Source organism: Colossoma macropomum, unplaced genomic scaffold, assembly GCF_904425465.1.
Source record: "Colossoma macropomum unplaced genomic scaffold, Colossoma_macropomum, whole genome shotgun sequence".
Taxonomy (NCBI): Eukaryota; Metazoa; Chordata; class Actinopteri; order Characiformes; family Serrasalmidae; genus Colossoma; species Colossoma macropomum.
The window spans coordinates 1,282,025-1,305,216 of NW_023494795.1; the positions used below are offsets into that span (position 1 = coordinate 1,282,025).

The 23,192-nt window shown below is 40.6% G+C and overlaps 1 protein-coding gene across 2 annotated transcripts in view; it reads left to right on the forward strand.

Moving 5' to 3' along the window:
* Positions 1-769: 769 nt before the first annotated feature.
* The window catches only part of itsn2a (intersectin 2a), an 85,891-nt gene continuing 63,468 nt past the window's right edge, over positions 770-23,192 (forward strand). The window contains exons 1-2 of one of the 2 annotated variants that reach the window (XM_036581123.1): positions 770-864; positions 22,711-22,770. In XM_036581123.1, coding sequence (XP_036437016.1) covers positions 22,764-22,770 — 7 coding nt within the window. In that variant the 5' untranslated portion in view covers positions 770-864; positions 22,711-22,763. Of the gene's footprint in view, positions 865-16,166; positions 16,376-22,710; positions 22,771-23,192 lie in introns of those variants that run through there. The other variant, XM_036581124.1, reaches the window with a different exon arrangement.

Genomic DNA, 23,192 nt, shown 5'->3' on the forward strand with positions numbered 1-23,192 from the left:
TAGGAATTCTCAGAAATCTGCTTGCTGGGTTTTTTTTTATCATTTCAAAGTGCACTCTCTCTCTCTCTCTCTCTCTCTCTCTAATACATCTGCACTCATTGGTTCAGAATGCCTGGTGCGAGTCTCATGGGAAAGGATAATCCAGATAAATCCACAGTCAGTGGGACCACATTAAAATAAGTGGTGCTGTCACAGTCACTGTGGTTTAATAAGAGGGTTTTTTTATTATCATGTACTCTAGAACTACAAACCTAGAACCACAACACACAATAGCGTTTGTCTTTAAGTCTAAACCAGGGCTGTTTATAAAGTTTATTTGTGTGTATGTATATATATGTATATGCACAGGCCATATTTGATGTGATTTTGTTTATTAGTCAATAAACAGTAAATAGCATGTATATATATATATATATATATATATATATATATATATATATATATGTGTGTGTGTGTGTGTGTGTGTGTTTGTCTCTTATATATACGTTTTATAAAATAAAATATATAAAACGTTACTGTTTATTTGCTAAATATTACATATGTGTCGAAAAGAAACCAGAAGTCTAATAGAAAATAGAAAATTACAGTTACTACACTGAATAAATACTGAACATTTATTTAATTGTTTATTTATTCAGTCCTGTGCTCCGTCTCTTAGCTGTCAATCAATCCAGCTGTTGCGCTGCGGCCCCGCCCACTTACCCTCTCCGGCCACGCCCACTTTCTAGTGACGTCACTGCGCTGGCACTTGTGGTAAAATACAGCAGCAGCAGCAGCAGCCGAGCACCTGGACGCGGAAAGCCCATCTCTGTTCTTTCGCCGTATCAGGAGGCGGTCTATCCTCTTTTCTCCTTCTTCCTTACGGTAAGAAACGATCGCTACGGTCTTCTCACGCTTCTCTTTAACCCGCCTCCTGTTCAGCGTATTAAAATATGTGCGATAGATCTGCTTATTCTGTCTTTCTTATTCTCCTTATGAGCGATAGGAGGGTTTTCACTGGACCTGTCTTAAGCCATCAGCGTTTGCTAGGCTAAGTTTTCACAGACAGAGAGAGTGAGAGAGAGAGAGAGAGAGAGAAGAGAGAGAGAGAGAGAAGAGCACATGGGGAACAACAAAAGCTCGAAACCTAAAGCCAGCGAAAGAAAAGCACTTGACCCCCTCCCTCCTTCTCCTTCACTGCTGTTGTTTTCGGCTCCATCCTAACAGGACTGGCTGTGCAGGTTAAAACCCTTACATCCTTTATTTCACTGCAACACTACACCTTTGGCATTTGGAGATTTCCCTTTTGGGGGGAATGCTACACCTGTCCTGGTCAGCTTTGGGCACCTGCTGTAATCCGGCCAGGCTATCTGATGACTGATCATTCAGAGGGATGACAATATTAGTCTGCTTTAACCTGCAGTTTCCCAGTAGGGCTGTGAAATAGATGCTACTTTTCTAGGTTGCTGTCCTTTTGTTAAGGCGGACCTCAAAGTGCTTCTTTCTCACTGTGGGTTCAAACCCAGTTCAGCCTGTTTGACAGTGTTAAATGCCTTTGGATCAGTTTCCCAAACCCAGATTAAGCCCAGACCTGGACTAAGTGTGTTTTTTTAAAGGTATAGTACACTGAAAAACATCTAATTCCACCTTAACACGAATGTGGACATATTTGGAGTCTGAAGTTTGCTTCTTTAGTCTTGCAGTGGAGCAACGAGACTAATGGACAACTGGCGTCAAGAGTATTAACAGCCTCTACTGCTTCTACTAGGTGTTGGAACATTGCTGTGAGGATTTGATTGAGCCTTAGTGAGGTCAGGTACTGATGTTGGATGGTCTGTTTTGGATCACTCCAGCTCACTCCACACTCCAGAGACCACAGCTCCACCACTTCACAGCCCAATGATGGGGGCTTTACATCCCCCTAGCCCACGCTTGGCACCGAGCATGGTGACCTTAGGCTTGTCCCATTCAGTTGGTCACTGCTTTTCACAGCTGTGTGTGCACAACTGACTACACGTGTCACTGATTGGTGCACTTCGAAGTAGCTGAATTCACTAATTAGAAGGGCTGTCCGGATACTTTTGGACATCTAGTGTACCAAAACAGCAATCGATCTGTTGTATTACCTTCGTAGTCCAGTTCAGAAAGCCATCCTTTTGAGTTTAGCTGAGTTGATATTCTTACGTTATTGATCAGTCTGGGTAGGTTAAGTGTGGTGTTGAGGCAGTAGTGACCTCTGTGCATGCTGGACGTCTGGTGTGTGCTGTGATTGTGCTGCAGACCTGAATCTGATACTTTGAGTGCTGTGTGCTTCTCTTGGCTTTACTTCTCTTCACACTGCTGATTCAGGCCTCTGCTCAGACTGACTGACTGATACAGTGACACTGCAGCAGGTAGCTGCTGCCAGCTGAGACAGTCCTGTTATATCTGTCCCATCTCTGTGTAGAGAAGTAAGAGTAGTACAAAGCTAATAATAATATCAATATCATTATCAATATCAATATCAATAATGATGATAGTATTAGAAGTACTAATACAAATAATGCTACTAATAATGTTATTGATCTAAACCTTTTAATTGTTTATCATTATGTAAATGGATTATCATTTGTTTATAATGTATTTTAAACCAACATAAAATTAAATAATAATAATAATAATAATAATAATGAAGCATTATTATTAATAATACATGAAGCATTATTATTTATATTATTATTAACATTATTTATATACATATTTATTATTATGTATTGATATAAAAATATTAATTACTTGGTATTATTATGTATTATATAACATAGATTTTATATAATACAAAATACATACATAATACATTATGTACATTTATTATTTACATGAGAAAAATGTAATAATAAATTACAAAATAAAAAATAAATATAAACATATAAAACATAATTTTATGTGTGATACAAATTATATGTACTTATGATATATAAATATAATCAATATTAATAGAACTAATGGTGAATGCACTTCATTGTTATTATTATTATTATTATAAACATTATTCTTATATAAATATTTATTAGTGTGACTGTTATAATTTGTTATTTATTACTATATTATTCAATAAAACGTGATAATTTCAGAGTATTTTTACAAAGTGAAAACTGAAACAGGCGATACAGACAAAATAACAAAGGAGAAAATGACTGACAGACAATGACAATAACATTTATATTAAGATATTAAGATCCAAATGGAGAGCAAAAGGAAATCATAAATGAAAATAGAAGATAGTGACCTCTAACTGTAGGAGGGCCCTGATCTTATGTAAAAGCAGTGCTGATAAGTGTGTGATATCTGTGGTGATGACGGGTAAAGGATGGAGCGTAGCTGTATCTGTAGCAGGCAACTGATATTACTGTCTGCTTCAGCTCCTCAGGCTGTGTAAATGGGCCACGCCGGCCAGGCCCGTAAATCCGCTGTTAACTGTGCGACCGGATGGACGTTGTGTGCTGACCGCTGTTCCACTCTGTTATCAGCTCTACGATAAACGCTGGAGTCTAATATACCGCTGAATGACATCGTCGCTGTGAGACGTATAGAAAGAGTAAACTCATATACTCCCAGCAGGAGGGAACAGGTGCTGTGTGTGTGTCGGGGGGTGGGGGTGGGGGCTTTTAAATGAAATCTGCTCTGAAACAGCATCGTGGATGTGTCTGAAGCCGTCTGTAGCTCGATTTATCTCTGAATAATATCCTACAGTAATCCTTGTGCCATAATCTATGGCTTGGTAAACATTACTGTGCGCCTGTAGTACTGCGGTAATACAGCAGCAGTGCTGTTAAAGTGATAGTTTGACAGAAAATTTCATTTCCCTTATATCCCAGGTGTTCAGCCAAGATACGTTTGGTGTCTGAAGTTTCAATTCTTTAGTTTTGCACTGGAGCCACGAGGCTAATGTGAAGAAAACGTATAGCCTAGCAATTAGCATAGTGCCAACTGCCTGCCTGAATCATCACACTTATCTCAGACTGTGTCGAGTTGTAGTAGTAATCTGTAAAATAGACTTGCTTATGTAGTTTCAGACACTGTAAGACATGCTGTTGTCTGTAAAAGTGGACGTCAGTGGGTTCGCATGGCTAAAAACAGTAGCGGCAGCCAAAGTACCTTTTAGCAGCAGCTCAAAAAGCTGCTTAGAGAACTGTAGTGGAACATCTTAGTACATCCAGCATGTATCAGCACAGGAACTGAGCTTTGTTGGACTATATTCTTCTCTTTTTTGTTCGAAAATGAAATGCTAAAGCTCTAAAACGAGTGGTCCAATCACAAAGCAGTGCAGATGCTAACAACATTGTAACAGAATGAAATAAAAACCAAGAAAAGTAAAGAGTAACTAAATGCTGATGATTAAAGAGTGAAGAAGACTCCTTTCCTCAAAAGTATGCTTAGCTATAATCATTATTAGCTACACTATATAGACAAAAGTATGCGGACGCCTCCCTAATTATTGAGTTCAGGCGTTTCAGCCACACCTGTTGCTAAAAATCAAGTACATAGCCATACAGTCTACATAAAGCCTTAAAATGTGGCACTGTCATAGGATGCCATCTTTGCCACAAGTCAGCTTGTGAGACGTCTGCCCTGCTAGATCTGCCCCAGTCAACTGTAAGTGCTATTAATGTGAAATGGAAGCATGTAGAAGCAACAACGGCTCAGCCCTGAAAACTGACAGAGCGGGGCCGCTGAGCGCTGGAGCGCATAGCGAATAAAAATGGCCGATCTTCTGTTCTGTCACTCACTACAGAGTTCCAAACTGTCTCTGGAAGACACACCAGCATGAGAAATGTGCGTCTGAAGCTTCTTGAAATCCTCAACCAAAGGAGGACGGCTTCCCTTTTGAGTCTTGGTTCCTCTCAAAGTTTTTGCTCTTAGGGAGTTTTTCCTTGCCACTGTTACCGTTGGTTTGCTCATGGGGCCTTGGACCCGGATTGTTCAGTAAAGCTGCTTTGCGACAACGCGCCTGTTGTAAAAAGCACCATATAAATAAACTTTGTCTTGACTTGTTTCAATGTCCAAGTAGCTGTACACAAGGCTAAGATCACTATGTGCAGCGCCAAGTGTCTGTGGGAGTGGTGTAAAGCATCCCACCACCGTAGAGTAGTGGAAGTAGTAGTGGAAATGTGTGTGGCAGTCTGCTGGACAAATCTGGGTTTGGTGGATGCCAGTAGAACGCTACCAGAATGCGCAGTGCCAACAGCACAGTTTGGTGGAGGAGGGATAATGGGCTGGGGCTGTTTTTCAGGGTTTGGTCTTAGTTCCAGTGAAGGGCAATGTTAATGCAGCAGCACTCTGTGACAACAGTTTGGGGAGGGCCCTTTCCTGCTCCATCATAACTGTGCCCCTGTGCACAAAATGAGCTCCATAAAGACATGGTTTGATGAGTTTGGTGTGGAGGAACTCCAGCGGCCTATGGGATGAATTGGAATGCCTTGATTGACTAAATGGGCACAAATTCCCTCCAGAAGGTTGGAGACTGTCATAGCCGCAAAGAGACGGAAGGGGACAGCTCCATATTAATGCCCAAGCTCAAATAGGTGTTATGGTCATGTGTCGGCCATATAATGTGGTGTACATTAGCCCTATAGCTCCAGTACAAACCTAAAGAAGCAAACTTCATACGTCTTCGCTGATCGACTACATTTCGAGGAAAACTGTGTAAATTAGATTTTTCGCTAAATTCGTCCTTTAAAAACCAGTGTATGATATGAACACCAGGGCTACGCTCGCATCACTGGGTCCTCTGATCCAGCTATGAGCCTTCTCTAATACCTGCTACATGGTATTATCAAGGACAGCTGGGATTTGAAATGAATTATATGCCGCTGCTGCCTGATAGCTTAAAAATGCCAGCATGTTTTTTTTTTTGGACATAGCACAAAGAAGTAGGCCAAAGGCTTGTGTTTGAGTGGAGAAAATGACCATAAAAGCTGCAGGACCTTTTAAAGTGAGTGAAAGTTTTTACTGTACGGTCAGTAGCTCCATATCCTGATATCTGGTGCTGCCAGAATGCTGCCCAAGACTGTTTCACTTATATAAACACACATACAGGTGCTATGCGGTGGTTACACTGTTGTTTGCTTAACGTCATAATCTAAAGTGTGGTAGACAGATAAAGAGAGAGAGAGAGAGAGAGACCATAGCGTCTAATGTTGACCTTTTTACAGGAACGTAACTGCATAACTGTCTAATACAAATGACACAGTTAGTGGGAAGGAATGAGAGAGGAGAACAGAGAGAAATAAGAGGCTATGGCTGAGCTATTAGGAGACAGGAGGCAATCCAGTACATTATCTTCTCTGTCTAGTACTCTACGCATTTGAGAACGTTGGTGTTGTTGGTGATTTTGCTGTTGTAACTAAAACAACGTTGTTGGCTCACCTTGTCGCTTATCTGAGGTTCTTCTAATATTGTGAGACTTCTATTTTGAAGTCAAAACCCCCGTATCTGTATCATCACTCTGCCCTGATATCTTTTAATAAGATATTTTTGACAGATAGTTTTTCCCTCAATGATGGCAGTCAGTCTAGGCCCACAGGCAGCAAAGCAGCCCCAAATCGTGATACTCCCTCCACCATGCTTCACTGTTGGGATGATGTTTTCATCTTGGTATGCAGGGCCCATTTTACGCCATATGTCATGCTGTGTGCTGTTCCCGAACACTTCACCCTTGGTTTCATCAGTCCACAAAACAACCTTAGTGCATTCTGATTGTGTAGGTGCTCTTTCGCAAACCTTTTTGGAGAGCATAATAAGATATTCTTTGACAGAAAAATATTTTAAGACAGAAATGTCTTATATTTTGGTATTATATTAGCCTAATAATGGACAATAAATGTAAAATATTCATCTTTAAATAATGAAATATTGATACTCAGGCCTAGGGCTAACGATTTGGGGGAAATATCTAACTGCATTTTTTCTGATCAACATTGCGATTATGATTTAAATGCAATTATTTTCTATAAATTAATTCCCAGGCCTGTTTTTTTTGGCAAAGAAGACCAGAATATCATTTTTTCTAGCATGAAGCTTGAACATTGATTGTGTCAGACTACCACTTAGCCTAGCTGTGATGTCACATATTTAGAACATGGGTGTTTTTTCATCTACAGGCAGGTCATCAGCTGTGTTATTATCTTCTATTTCTATTATCTTCTATTTAAAACCTGTTAAGACACCTCTGCTGATAATGCATTATAAAATAAAATGTCAACAGCTATGTCATAACAAGTTTTAAATGGAAGAAATTTAGTTTAATTTAACATATTATATCATAAAAATTGCAGATCTTGCGATTTGAATATTGCTCTCTTTCAAATTGCGATTTTAATATAAAAACGATTCATCTTTCAGCTCCGCTTGGGCCTCCAAAATTTTGCGATATTGTAGTGTATCCACTTCATCCTTACTGTCTTAGCGCATAACATCAGAAATCACATAACTGCCTCATGGTTTAGGCATGCAGTTAGCCTCCATGCTAACTGAACTGGTGGGGATATATTGGAGGGCTCGTATTACTTGTATTACATGCTCCAGTGTTAAAAACTGAAGGTGCATTACTGCTACACATGCAGTGTAGCACCTGTCCAGACCACAGTCCAGATCTGAATTTAATCACAGCGCTGGAACAGGACATGCACACCCTGAGGCGCTGGAGTATTCAAATTGGCCTCAGAGAAAGAGAGAGAGAGAGGGAGAGAGAGAGAGAGAGAGAGAGAGAGAGAGAGGGAGAGAGAGATAACATGCTTAGATTTTGCATCAGTAATCACATGACATAATACATTAGGAGTCTATATCACTGTAACACACAACCATAAACAGATTGTTGCTTTTATAGAACCAATCAGATTTTAGAACAGTTTTATAACAGAACATAACAACACTAAATATAATAAACTAAATTATAACATTGGAAGAAAACCTTGTATCTCCATTTTTCTGTCTCCCTTTTGGAGATATGAGGTTTTCTTCCGACAACAGCAGTATATTACTATGTAATTAATACTATTATTTTCTATCTACTATGAATTATTTAGTAATAATTTAGTATTTAACTACTCTAAATTATTCAGTAACTACTATAAATAATTCACTTCTAGAAGTTAAAACACTACAAATTATTTAGGAACTAAAATGAAATTTTCAATAACTAGTATGAATTATTTAGTATCTGCTATAAGTTATTCCAAAACTACTGAAATTATTTAGTATCTACTACAGTGGAAAGCAAAACGTAAGTGAACCCTTTGGAATGACCTAGTTTTCTGCATTAATTGGTCATAAAATGTGATCTGTTCTTCATGTGCGTTGTATAAACAAACAAGGCTACTAAAGCTATTGACATGCAAGCAATTATAATCCTCATGTCTTTATTATATTAATGAAACATTCACAGTGCTGGTGGAAAAACATAAGTGAGCCCTTGGATTTAATAACTGGTCGAGCTGTACTTTGGCAGAAGTAACCTCATGCAAATGATTCCGGTAGCCGTGGATCACATGCAGGAGAAACACTGGACCATTCGTCCTCACAGTACTGCTTCGGCTAAGCCATATTCTTCAGATGTCTGGTGTGAACGGCTCTATTGAGGTCTACAGCATCTCTTTTGGGTTAAGGACTGGGCCCTGACTGGGCCACTCCAAAAGGTGGATTGTAAGTATTCTGTATTAGATTTACTTCTGTGTTTAGGGTCATTGTCCTGCTGCATAACCCAGCTGCTATTGAGCTTCAGCCAACAGACAGCCACCCCGACATGATCCTGTAAGATACAGTGATAAACTTGGGAATTGATTTTACCCTTGATGACTGCAGTCTGTCCAGGCCCAGAGGCAGCAAAGCAGCCCCAAATCATGATGCTCCCTCCACCATACTTCACTGTTGGGATAATGTTTTATGTTGCTATGCAGTTTTATGCCATGTGTAACCTAATTCAGTAACTACTATAAATTATCCAGTATCTACTATGAAACCAACGTGTAAGTACTTATGAGAGCGAGGAATTGGAGCGTTGACCCACATACAGACCCTTTTTTCAGTTTAACAGGTAACGAGTTAATGAGAATTGTGTTATAGCCTTTACGTCTATATAATATAGCTTTGAAAATGTGTTAGTATGCCCTGTGATTTATCTACAAAACATGTGCGGTCAGTTATAGTTGTTAGTAGTAGGTGCAGTGGTCTGTATGTTTGGTCAGATGTGAGAGAGTAGTGTAGCAAGAATGACCTAGAAAGATGCTGTATATGTTACAGAGACTCTGATACACCCTCCTAGAGGACACAGTCTGCCCCAAATACTTACAGTGGCGCGAATGTGTGTGTGTGTGTGTATCAGCCTGCCTGGTTTTACGGGCTGTGAAAGCGACTCCAGCAAAGCTGATTACATTAAAGGAGTGTTTTGGGGACGCAGAGACTCAATCTGTGGCTATTTCACACACACACACACACACACACACACACACACACACACACACACACACACACGTTAATATATAACGAATTAGATGACAGTATGAATGGTTGTGTTCCAAAATGCAATAAAGACCATTTTCAAAATGTGTGGAACAAATGAACTACTCACGCACATACATAGACAATATACTATATATATATATATATATATATATATATATATATATATATATATACCGATCAGGCATAACATTATGACCTTGTTTCTACGCTCATTGTCCATTTAATCAGCTCCACTTACTATATAGGTGCACTTTGTAGTTCTACAGTTACAGACTGTAGTCCATCTGTTTCTCTGTTTACTTTGTTAGCCCCCTTTAACCCTGTTCTTCAGTGGTCAGGACCCCCCATGGACCCTCACAGAGCAGGTACTATTTGGGTGATGGATCATTCTCAGCACTGCAGTAACACTGACGTGGTGGTGGTGTGTTAGGGTGTGTTGTGCTGGTCTGAGTTGATCAGACACAGCAGTGCTGCTGGAGTTTTTAAACATTGTGTCCACTCCCTGTCCACTCTATTAGACACTCCTACCTTGTCAGTCCATCTTGTAGATGTAATGTCAGAGACGATAGCTCATCTGCTGCTGCACAGTTTGTGTTGGTCATCCTCACATCTGTGTTACTGCAGTGCTGAGAATAGTACCTGCTCTGTGAAGGTCCATGCACCTATCTAGTAAGTAGAGCTGATAAAATGGACAATGAGTGTAGAAGCAAGGAGGTAGTCATAATGTTATGTCTGATCGGTGTGTGTATATATATATATATATATATATAGCTGCTGAACAGTCCTGTACACGTACACTGAAGTTCTCCAGCACAGTTGGCTGCTCGAGAGTGCGCAGTGTTTACATAGCTGATGAGTGAACATGTTTTTCTGAGCTTGGCATGCTTTCCGTTAGTGGAAGTGGCATTGTGTTGAATCAGAATAGCAAACATGCTGCTGAGCAGAGCCTGCATGCCTTTCTGTTGAACTGAAAGTACTAAATACTGTAGAATTCTCTGGACCGAATAAATGTGTTTAATCCTTTGTTTTTGATTGCAAAGCACTTACAGTATAAATAAGTGATGAACCATGACTGTTGGAGCTCTGTGAGTACTGGAGCTAGGCCTTCAGTTCAGGCCATAAATTCAAAATTCATTCAAGTAATGAGAAACATGAACCACTTTATGTTAATGCTCATTTCTGGTAGCTTGCAGATGCTTTTTTTTAGCCAGCGTGGAGTCTTTCTGTTTTTGTTTTAGGAATTTTCAGACACTCTTCCTTACAGAGGGCTGAGATATTCTTGAGCCATCTTGCATGTATGTTGAAGATCAACCCACAGTTTTCAGTGGTGTTCAAGTCAGGACTGTGAGGGCCATTCCAAAAGCCTGAGCTTTCATTTCCTAAAGTAGTTCATTGTCGATTTTGGGGGGTGTTTTGGATCATTGTCCTGTTGTACAAGCCAGCTTCTTTTTCAGCGTCAGTTTCTTGACTGTATCACATTTACTTTCAGACTTTGCTGATATTGAGCTGAATCCATTCTTCTGTCTATCTATGCAGTGTTTACTGTACCACTGGCTGCCACAAAGCCACACAGCATAATAGATCACCTCCATGCTTAACAGTTGGCAAGGTGTTCTTTTCATCAAATGCTGTGCTTTTCGCCAAGCATACCTTTGGTAATTGTGGCCGTTTTTACTTCATCAGTCCTTAGCAGTTGTTTCCCAAATGCCTCTGGATTTGTGGATTTGTGATGAGGTCACAGATGAGGTTTTCTTATGATGACTCTTCCATGCAGATCATGTTAGAACTGTGCACCACTCCTGTGTCAGCTGAAGCTTTCTGCAGATTCTTTGCCGTCATATGGGGGTTTTGCTTTGCCTTTTTGGCCAGTATATGAGCAACTCTATCTGAGAGTTTTCTTTATTCCTTCATCTTCCAGATCTTGCCTTAGGCTACACTATGTGATTTTAACTCTGATTTGCCACTTGCGACAAATTTTCACATTCTTTAGCAATTTTGCAGGTCGGCAGCTCGATCAGAAGCGACTGACGCTGCTTTGATCTGGTAGAGTCAGAAGAGAAACAAGTGAATCTTTAGCCCTCCAATCGACCTCTGAAGTGATCAGAGACCCTCCGATATTATCCAGCATGTTTGATATTTACGACTCAAAACATTCACGAGTCCTGCAGTGTGAGAAGGTCAGAGATTTACTCAACGAGTGATTCAAAGAACAGCCAATCAGAGAGCTAGAAGAGCGGAGAAACAGACGAAGAGATGAGCTAGAACAGCGCCTGAACAGCGGAGCGGCGACAGAGGAGCCGAGTGTAAAACACAGGCAGATAAGAACCGTTAGGATGTTTATCTAGTCTCTTACCCTGTCGTCCAGTGTGAGCGACCTCATGACAAAAAGACAAGAAATTCTGACGTTAAGTTTGTGATGCTCTCCGTTTTAGAAATCTGTTGAGATTTTAAAAGTAGTGTAGTGAACACCCAGTCTAAGGCTACGTTTACACAGCAGGTAAAAGTGGCCCAAATCTGATTTTCTCACCAAATCTGATTTTTTTGTTTGGCTGTTTACATTATCTTTTAAATGTGACCTGCATGTGACATTAGTCTGAACAGATCAGCTCATAAACCGACCCATCTGTGCAAAAGAACAATGCTTCATCCAAGGGTAAACAATCATGACGGCCAGCGAACGCCAGTCGCTCCCGGAGCTTTCAGTTTCGACTTCGCCAGCATCACAGGAGCGATTGTAAAGTTCCAGTGGTTGACAGCTGGACTCATCACCCAGAATGTGTTCGAGTTCACCGTGAAAAGGGCACAGTTTTCGCCACGGGCACTTCTTTGGTTTGTGTTCTCGGATTCTTTAAACTTTTTTTGACGCTGCAGCCTCGGTCTCCTCCGGCCGCGCTCGGCCGTTTCATTCGAAACCTCTTCAAACACGGAGCGGCTGTGATGAGTCTCTTCTAATTTTTTGTTACAGAAACATCAGCCTAAGTGTTTATGAGTCTCAGCAGCACGAAATGATGACTGATATCGAGTTGGACTGACGTAAAAGTCGCATGAATTCCGAACTGGCTGTTCAGACTGAGTCGCATTGCTGCAGATCGGATACGTGTCGGATTTCAGTACCACATATGAAAGCGTCTCAAATCGGAATCGAAATGGTCAGATTCAGTGCATTTTTTGCTCTTCACACTGACACACAGACGCGCATCTGGGTCACATATGAGGAAAACGATCGGATTTGGGCCACTTTTACCTGCTGTGTAAACGTAGCCTTAGTTGCTATTTCTTAAAGACATCGTAGGCAGTGAAAATTGCGAACTGGAAGCACTTATAGACTTTCATTGCTTTGTAGGCATCAGTTAGCTTCATTTTCAGATCCTCAGCCAGCTGGTTAGAAGAGCCCAGGGTTTTAGAGTGTTAGCGAAAGTTTGAAGAGTCAGAGAATTGATTCCATGTATGGACATGTTGTAGCATTGAAACTGCAAACAGTCTGCAAACTCTCACAGAGCAGCACGTGCTCTTCAGCATGCGGAGGGGTTTCAGTGTGCACTCTTAGTAAACCTAGCAGTGCAGAATGGAGGATTGGGCCGCAGCCCATGTGCTTCCTGTGTGAACAGAGCAGCCCTTCTTCCCTCAGCACAAAGCATGCTGGGTAGGCCGCACAGAACACACACTGTGTGCTCTGTTAGGGAAGGAAATGTAGCTGAATGCTGATTGGTCCATGCACACAGGTGGCCATCGCAGGCCAGTCAAAGAGCACTTGTGCATGTGCGGGTGTGTGTGTGTGTGTGTGTGTGTGTTTGTTTTTATACATTTTCAGGACAAAAATGCTCCTGCCTTCACAGTAAAACCAGAGAAAGCAAGCCCAACCTACTGCACTCACAAAAGACTCCCTGTTTCATTTTTTGAAACTTTTTGTCGGTTCCTGAGGTTAAGATTAGGTTTAGGCTTTGGGAATTTCCATTACATATAGATTCTTACATATGCAGTGCTGTGCAGAAATGTCAGAGATCACCCTTCTTTTATTTAATTACCGTTAAAAACAGCCCTTAAGTACAAGTTACTGATTTTTTTTAATGTCAAGAAAAAACAAAAAAGTTTTTCAACAGAAATTTACACAGAAGCCTCAACAACTAAATATATCACCTCTTTAGTATTTAATATGTTACCATCCCACTGACAAACACATTCAGGTTGAGGTCTGGACTCTGGGGTGGTCAGTCCATCGTTCAGCTTCTTTGTTTGATGTGTCCGTCTCCTTTTCTCAGTGAGGTTCTTCTTGAACAGCTACACATCCTTTCAGACCCACAGCGCTGAGTCGTCTTCTCACAGTGGAAGGATGGACAGAAACACCTGTGGATGCTTTCAGATCTGAAGCAGCTTGATTTTCTCCTCTCTCTCAGAGATGAAAGCTTTAGGTGCTGTTTATCTGATGGGGGCAGTTTTGGTGTCTACCAGGTCTTCCAGGTGGTCGTTAGGAGCCCAATTTTCTCTGTGGCTTTTAATCGTTTTTTGAACATTTTTTGGAAACGAATGAATGTGGAAATAACAGAATGTGGAGAATGATGATGAAAGGACAGCTTTAGAGTCAGAACAGTCTGGTGTGATGTCTTTATTGTGGAACTGAAATGTTTATCCATCAAGCCTGGGGTGTGTCAGAAACACACACACTCACACACACTATGAGGGTTTTGGGCATGAGTGTGTGTGTGTGTGTGTGTGTGTGTGTGTGTGTGAAGCAGTCTGGCAGAGTGTTGCTCTGGCTTCCTTCACTCCCCCAGTGCATTCATCTGAACCAGGCAGCTGGCAGCTCCTATCAGGCTTCAGCCATGAGGAGAGTCTGCAGGACAGACTGTGTTTTGTGATTTATTGCATACAACTCTACCTGTTTACTGCACTCTCACTGTTTCTGCCCTCACTGCAGAACACCTGCTTACAGCCACATACGCCTCAACTTCTCTTCTCTTCTCTTCTCTTCTCTTCTCTTCTCTTCTCTTCTCCTTTTTGTCTTCTCTTTCTCTTCTTTTCTCTTCTCTTCTCTTCTCTTCTCCTTTTTGTCTTCTCTTTCTCTTCTCTTCTCTTCTCTTCTGTTCTGTTCTGTTCTCTTCTCTTCTCCTTTTTGTCTTCTCTTTCTCTTCTCTTCTCTTCTCCTTTTTGTCTTCTCTTTCTCTTCTCTTTTGTTCTCCTTTTTGTCTTCTCTTCTCTTTCTCTTCTCTTCTGTTCTCCTTTTTGTCTTCTCTTCTCTTTCTCTTCTCTTCTCTTCTCTTAGGTTCTCAATTTTTCTCCCACTTCTCTTCTCTTTTCTCTTCTTTCTTCTCTTCTCCTTTTTGTCTTCTCTTTCTCTTCTCTCTCTTCTCCTTTTTGTCTTCTCTTTCTCTTCTCTTCTGTTCTCCTTTTTGTCTTCTCTTCTCTTTCTCTTCTCTTCTCTTCTCTTCTCTTCTCTTCTCTTCTCTTCTCTTAGGTTCTCAATTTTTCTCACCACTTCTCTTCTCCTTTTCTCTTCTCTTCTCTTCTCTTCTCCTTTTTGTCTTCTCTTTCTCTTCTCTTCTCTTCTCTTCTCTACTCTTCTCCTTTTTGTCTTCTCTTTCTCTTCTCTTCTCTTCTCCTTTTTGTCTTCTCTTTCTCTCCTCTTTTGTTCTCCTTTTTGTCTTCTCTTCTCTTTCTCTTCTCGTTTGTTCTCCTTTTTGTCTTCTCTTCTCTTTGTCTTCTCATCTCTTCTCCTTTTTGTCTTCTCTTCTCTTTCTCTTCTCTTCTCTTCTCTTCTCTTAGGTTCTCAATTTTTCTCACCACTTCTCTTCTCCTTTTCTCTTGTCTTTCCCTTTTTCTTCTCTTCTCATCTCTTCTCTTCTCTTCTATTTTCTCTTCTTTCTCTCTTTTCTCTTCTCTTTTCTTCTTTTTTTCCTTCTCTTTTCTCTTCTCTTCTTTTTTCTCTTCTCTTCTCCTTTTTTCTCTTCTTTTCTTTTCTCATATCTTCTCTTCTTTTATCTTCCTCTTCTTTTTCTCTTCTCCTCTTTTCTTCTTTTCTGTTCTCTTTTCTTCTTTTTTCCTTTTTCTCTTTTCTTTCTTTTCTCTTTCTTCTCTCCCCCTTTTCCTCATCTCTTTTTCTCTTCTGTTCTCTTTTACTCTTCTCATCTCTTCTTCATGTATATTCTCTATTTTCTCACCACTTTTCTTCTCCTTTTTTCTCTCTTTTTTCTTTCTCTTTTTTTCCTTTTTCTTTTCTGTTCCGTTTTCTTCTCTTCTCATCTGTTCTTGTTTCTCGCCACTTCTCTTCTCCTTATTCCTCTTCTTTTAATTTCTCTTTTCTTCTCTTCTCTTCTCTTCTCTTCTCTTATCTTCATTTTTCTCCTTTTTCTCTTCTCTTCTCTTCTTATCTTTTCTTTTCTCTTATTTTTTTATCTTTTCTCTTATTTTTTATCTTTTCTCTTCTCCTTTTGTCTCTTCTCTTCTCTTCTCTTCTATTTGTCTTCTCTTCTCTTCTGTTTGTCTTCTCTTCTCTTCTCTTCTCTTCTCTTCTCTTCTTCTCTTCTATTTGTCTTCTCTTCTCTTCTGTTTGTCTTCTCTTCTCTTCTATTTGTCTTCTCTTCTCTTCTCTTCTCTTCTCTTCTCTTCTTCTCCATAGTCTCTTTTCTGCCCTGCTCTGTTCTCCTCTTTATTAGAGGGCTGGCTCTGTTTCATTTCCGCTCCAGTGGTGCGGTGAGTTAAAGGGGATTGTGAATGCAGGCTGTGATAAGGCTTTTATTCCAGATCCATAGCCGCTCTGGAGCTTTCCTAAATCTGCTTTAGAATGGAGTGTGAAACGACTCAGACGTGCCTGTTCCTGGCAGGGCTGCGCTCTCTGCTCACTGTTCATGAAGTCCTTCTTCAGTGGGCTGCAGATTTCACTTGGCTGACTAGGTTCAGAGTGAGTGTCGTTTTGTGGATTATGTTATGGTTATTAGTTCTTATTAGATGTCTTATACGGAGATGATACAGTGATGGATGTGTGCTGTGCTACAGATGATAAGAACAAAACTGATATTTAATACCAGATATCAGTAACATGTCTGTAATTATGTAATAACTAGTGTTAAAATGGCATCAGTACCGGCATATATATACACTCACCAAGCACTTTATTAAGAACGCCTCCTTGTTTCTACACTCATTGTCCATTTTGTCAGCTCCACTGACCATATAGGAGCACTTTGTAGTTCTACAGTTACAGACTGTAGTCCACCTGTAGTCCAGACAGAGCAGTGCTGCTGGAGGACACCTCAGTGTGCCTGCTGGACTGAGAATAGTCCACTAACCAAAAATATCCAGCCAACAGCGTCCTGTGACCAACACAAACTGTGCAGTGACAGATGAGCTATCATCTCTGACTTTACTTCTACAAGGAGGACCAAGAAGATAGGTGTGTCTAATAAAGTGGACAGTGAGTGGACACTCCAGCAGCACTGCTGTGTCTGATCCACTCAGACCAGCACAGCACACACCAACACGCCACCACCACGTCAGTGTTACTGCAGTGCTGAGAATCATCCACCACCCAAATAGTACCTGCTCTGTGAGGGTCCTATGGGGGTCCTGACCACTGAAGAACAGGGTAACAAAGTACACAGAGAAACAGATGGACTACAGTCTGTAATTGAAGAACTACAAAGTGCTCCTGTAAGGTCAGTGGAGCTGCAGATGGACAGTAAGTGTAGACATAAGGACGTGTAAGTATATGTCTTTAGGACTAAGTGTTATCTTAAGTATCCCTATTAATCACATAATTTAATAAATAGTTAAATAGATTTTAAAATGTGTAACAACTGTTTTGTTTCTAGGTGTTTTTCCCCAGTTTAGTGGTGGAGATATATTTGCACAGCCCTCCATCCATCTCTCTAACCGTCTGTCTATCTGTCCACTCTTCTGTCTGCACCTCTTTAACACACTCTCTCTCTCCAGTGTATTGTGTGGGAATGAGGCTCGGCCTGTTAGCAGCCTGTAATGGAGTCTTTATTTGCTTTGAGCTGCTGATTAAAGGATGATTAAAAGATGAACGCTCTTGTTCTGCTCCCGCTCCCTGTATAATCCCTCTCTTTTTCCCCTTTAATGAAGCTTTAAATGGCCCATATCAGGGAGAACCAACTTTTCCTTGCTTTTTCGAAATATAAGAGTTTTTCGTAGTAAGAAAATGCTGAAAATGTGCCGTTTGCTTCTCAGTCTATATAGCTAAATACAAAAATGGCCCAAAATCATTGCTTTTCTGGTGCCACAGAAGCCGACCCATTTACACATATCCAACAAGTCAGCCTACAGCAGTTTACCCTCCCCATACACTTTAGTTATAAGAAGTGATTCAGCCTGGACTGCTGTTTGGATCAGGCACAATGCAAGACAGCCAATCAGAACAGAGCTCATTTACATACATCAGTCTTGAAGGCACAGTATCGAAAACAGGCTATTTAATTCTATGGGATGAAGACAGGTTGAAAAATGGTCATTTAGAAGTGAATAATGGTTTTGATACATTAAAAAAGACCTGTCCAGGGTGTTTCCTGCCTTCTGCCCAGTGACCGCTGGGATAGGCTCCAGCCTATCCCATATATACATATATATATATATATATATATATATATAAATATCCCATATATGTTAATAATATAAGTTACATTAAAAGTGAAGTATGTTTTTTCCTTCTCCTGTAAAGTTACTATCTTGGCGATATAAAGTTTTGATCCGACAGCAGCGATATATATATATATATATATATATGTGACCGGCGTTTACTTACTTTAGCCGTCAGAATCGCCTCAGCATTTTTGAGCGCTGATCTACTTCCTGAAAGAGTGGAAACAGCTTACCGAACACAGATAACTCAATAGCTAGCTATCTAGCAAGTAACAGAAAAGTCAAGCTACTTGGTTATTAGTTAGCATCTTTGTTAGCCAGCTGGCTACTCAAAACAACAGCCTGAGGCTTCAGAATTTGCTAGCATGCATGCTAATGGATTGGTGTTCTGAAAACTGTAAAATGGTCACTGACGGACCTAAATTGCAAACTATAGTTGTGCAGTTTTGTGACAAGAAAATGAATAAAATACCACAGCAAGTCAGAATAACTTACGTTTAAAGATGACTTCGCCGCTTGCTGGGCTGCTGGCCGCACCGCTTCCGCCAGCCATCTTCAAACAAAAGGTACGCCGCGTTGCATCGTGGCAGTGCCTTAGCAGCTGAGGAAACATGAGACGCTCTCCTGATATTCAGCCTATATAAGATACCTCAGTAGGCAGCATATTTGAGGTATCTGAGAATTGAGACAGCCTTCTTGTCGGGAGCGCGCATATTATGAAATAACATGCTGTCTATTGAAAGCTCACTAGGTTTTGAGACAAACCCATCAATATGGCTTTGCATTTAGAATTAGTTTGCCATGCATGGTTCTCTGGAGTGAAACACAGACATACAATGTACATGAAATGATCAGATCTAAATAAATCTTCAGAATTGTGTACAGTGGTGGTGATAGGAACCAGACGTCCACCCTTAAAAGCTCCCTCACAAGAAGTGATTACACAAAGTGCTTATGAATATGCTGCCTGATGGCTGAGACATCGTTTTATGCTTTATTCATTTATTGATAGCAGTTTTTATTCTATCCACACTCATAATGTAACACACCTATAGCATTCTCACATATGGCTTCTGAACTTTTGACCTGTAGTGCAGGTTACAAAGAGAGCGATGTGCACTGGGCTGGACTGCTAACAGAGGTCAAGCAGTGGACACTTATGTGTTCTTGGTGATCAAAGCTGCTTTGTGTACTTCCTCAGCCCTGCCTGCCTAAACAGGAAGCCGTATGCGATGTAATTTCCTGGCACTGCCCTTAAGAAGCACTTTTAGCTGAATTCCCATTAGATCCTCCTCCTCCTGCAGCAACACAGCCAAATGTACCAAATTTGTTCACGGTCAGAGTTGAAAACACAAAAACACATTTGGGATTTTAGACTAAAATCCTTTTGCTTTGAGTGACCCTATGCATTAATTATGTTCATTAGGAAATTATATTTTATTATATTTATTTAATATGTAATATTTTATTAGAATAAATGATTGCTGTTGAGTTTTTAAACACTGTGTCCACTCACTGTCCACTCTATTAGACACTCCTACCTTGTCAGTCCACCTTGTAGATGTAAAGTCAGAGACGATAGCTCATCTGCTGCTGTACAGTTTGTGTTGGTCATCCTCTAGTCGTTCATCAGTGGTCACAGGACGGTGCCCACAGGACGCTGCCCACAGGACGCTGTTGGCTGGATATTTTTGGTTGGTGGACTATTCTCAGTCCAGCAGTGACACTGAGGTGTTTAAAAACTCCAGCAGCACTGCTGTGTCTGATCCACTCAGACCAGCATAACACACACCACCACACCACCACCACGTCAGTGTTACTGCAGTGCTGAGAATGATCCACCACCCAAATAGTACCTGCTCTGTGAGGGTCCATGGGGGTCCTGTCCACTGAAAAACAGGGTAAAAGGGGGCTAACAAAGTATGCAGAGAAACAGATGGATTACAGTCTGTAACTGTAGAACTACAAAGTGCACCTATATAGTAAGTGGAGCTGATTAAATGGACAATGAGCGTAGAAACAAGGAGGTGGTCATGATGTTATGCCTGATTGGTGTACATATATGTATATGTATATATATGTATATATACAGACATTTTAGGTGTATATTTTATAATTTGTATATTGCTGTTTTACTTGTTTGATGGCCGTAGTGATGCTATGAGAGGTGTTATTTTTTAGCCTCCCTCGTTCAATTTTGTGACCGGCCATCACTGCCGCATAGAGAACCCCAAGACAGAGTGTTATTGTCAAAACTGTGTGTGTGTGTGCACTAAAGAAAGAGATGAAGAGTGACAGACTGAGAGAGAGATGCTGAAAGCAGACAGTGATGAAGGGAGAGAGAGATTGATGGAGAAAGAAGGATGTGTGTATGGCGTAATGGAGTGAATCTGTTCGCAGGCAGCACTTCGTCACTGCATCTCTCTTTCTCTCTCTCTCTTTTCATATTCTGCTCTGTCTTTCTCTTCTTGTTTCTCTCTTCCTTGTGGTTCTTTTTCCTTCCTTCTCGCTCTCTATCTCTCTCTTTCATTGACTCAGTCCTTCCTAGGCTTGAGCAGATGGAGGATAGTTTTGCGAATCTCCATTTGTCTTGTGATGTTTTTCTTTTAATGTGTCGTCCATGTCCTGAATCCTTTTTTTTTAAGTTGGCACAGTTACCACAGCAACATCATAGCAACTAGCTGGAGTGCCATAGCAACTAGCTGGAGTGCCATAGCAACCACCTGGCAACAACCTAGCAACCAGCTGGAATACCACATCATCCCAACACCCAATACAAAAAAACAAACAATGAAAAAAACCCTTTAACTTTAAATAACCCCAAAACAACCACATAAACACAGCATGAACAACTCACTGCCTTCAACAATTCAGTGCTACATGAACCAGCATTATTAGCTGACTTTGTCTGGCAAACTTAGTTTGTTTACAAACTTTCCTTTCTAGGTTTTTACTGTAGTCGTGCTTGTTAACGAAAGGTTGCAGTAACAGTAGCCTTCACGTTACTTCACATGGTAAGTTTTAGCTGTTTTATTATTTTAACAAGAAGCAATTTATAGAATGAAAATGCATGATTTATTAACTCTATAACAAGAACTACCAAACCATAGCAAAAACTACCAAATCATACCAAGAACAACAAAACCATAACACGGACAACCAAACCATACCAAGAACCATCAATCTATATCAAGAACTACCAAACCATTACCAAAACCTACCAAACTATACCAAGAACTACTAATCCATACCAAGGACAACCAAACCATACCAAGAACCATCAAACTATATCAGGAACTACCAAACCGTTACCAAAACCTACCAAACTATACCAAGAACTACCAATCCATACCAAGGACAACCAAACCATACCAAGAACCATCAAACTATATCAGGAACTACCAAACCATTACCAAAACCTACCAAACTATACCAAGAACTGCCAAACCATACTAAAAACTACCAAACAATACCAAAAACTACCGAACCGTACCAAGAACCATGAAACTGTGCCAAGAACTACCAACCCATACCAAAAACCATCAAACTATACCAAGAACTACCAAATAATACCAAAAACTACCAAACCATACCAAGACCCATCAAACTGTACCAAGAACTACTAAATCATACCAAAGACCACCAAACAATACCAAGAACTACCAACCCATACCAAGAACCATCAAACTATACCAAGAACTACCAAATATACCAAGTGCTATTAAACAATTCCAAGAACTACCAAACCATACCAACAAATACCAAACATGCCAAGAGCTATCAAACTATAGGAAGAACTACCAAACCATACCGAAAACAACGGAAATGTACCGAAAACTACAAAACTATACCAAGAACAGCGAAAATGTACCAAAAACTAACAACTATACCAAGAACAACCAAAGCATACCAAGAACCAACAAACAATACCAAAAACTACCAAACCATACCAAGACCCATCAAACTGTACCAAGAACTACCAAACCATACCAAAAACTACCAAACCATACCAAGACCCATCAAACTGTACCAAGAACTACCAAACCATACCAAAAACTACCAAACCATATAAAGACCCATCAAACTGTACCAAGAACTACCAAACCATACCAAAAACTACCAAACCCTATAAAGACCCATCAAACTATACCAAGAACTACCAAACTATTTCAAGAGCTATTAAACTATACCAAGAACAACCAAACCATAGCGAGAATCAACAAACTGTACCAAAAACTACCGAATCATACCAAGAGCTGTCAAACTATTCCAAGAACTACTAAGTCATACCTAGAGGTGGGTAATCCAGGTCCAAAAAGTAAAAACCCTCCCCAGGATTTTCTTCCAGCTGCCTGAACACCTTTGCTGCTGGTTTGAGCAAATTAGAGAAGTCAAGCAGTTGGAACAAAATCCTGGGGAGGGTTTTTACTTTTTGGACCTGGATTACCCACCTCTAGTCATACCAGGGAACCTCTCTTTCTGTCTCTTATTGTCTTACTCTTTATTTTCTCTGCCCCTCCCCACCTCCCTTTCCCTTTCTCTCTCTCTCTCCCACATTTTCTCAGTGTCCTCTAATTCTCCTCTCAAAGCCAAGCCTGCATCACTAATATCTCTCTCTCCCTTTCTCTCTCTCTGCAGATGAGTGTAAGCTAGCTGGCTGAACAGAAGACCCCCGAATCCCACCTGCAGACATGAATGGTAAGAACACTGGTCTCTGTGTGTCTGTCTGGGGCATCTGTCCACTGACCCTCTTATCAAACCAACTGCAGCACTGCAGCATCTCTCTCTCTCTCTCTCTCTCTCTCTCTCTCTCTCTCTCTCTCCCTCTCTCTCTCTCTCTCTCTGTTGTGCATTGTTGTTAAAGCACTACAGTAGAGGTCCTATTCATCAAGGCTGTGCTGTGTTTCAACCCTTCATAATTTTAGCTGCTCTACATTAGAACTGCAGAGCCCATTTCAGGCCCAGAGCACCTGACAGGGCTGAACAATCTGGAGAAAATATCTAATAGTTTTCCCACAGATGATGTCACTGCAATTTAAATTGCTATTATGTTCTATAAATTAAGGTTTTGGCTAAAGACATTGAGGCTTAAACACTGAACACTGTTCCAAACTGCCAGT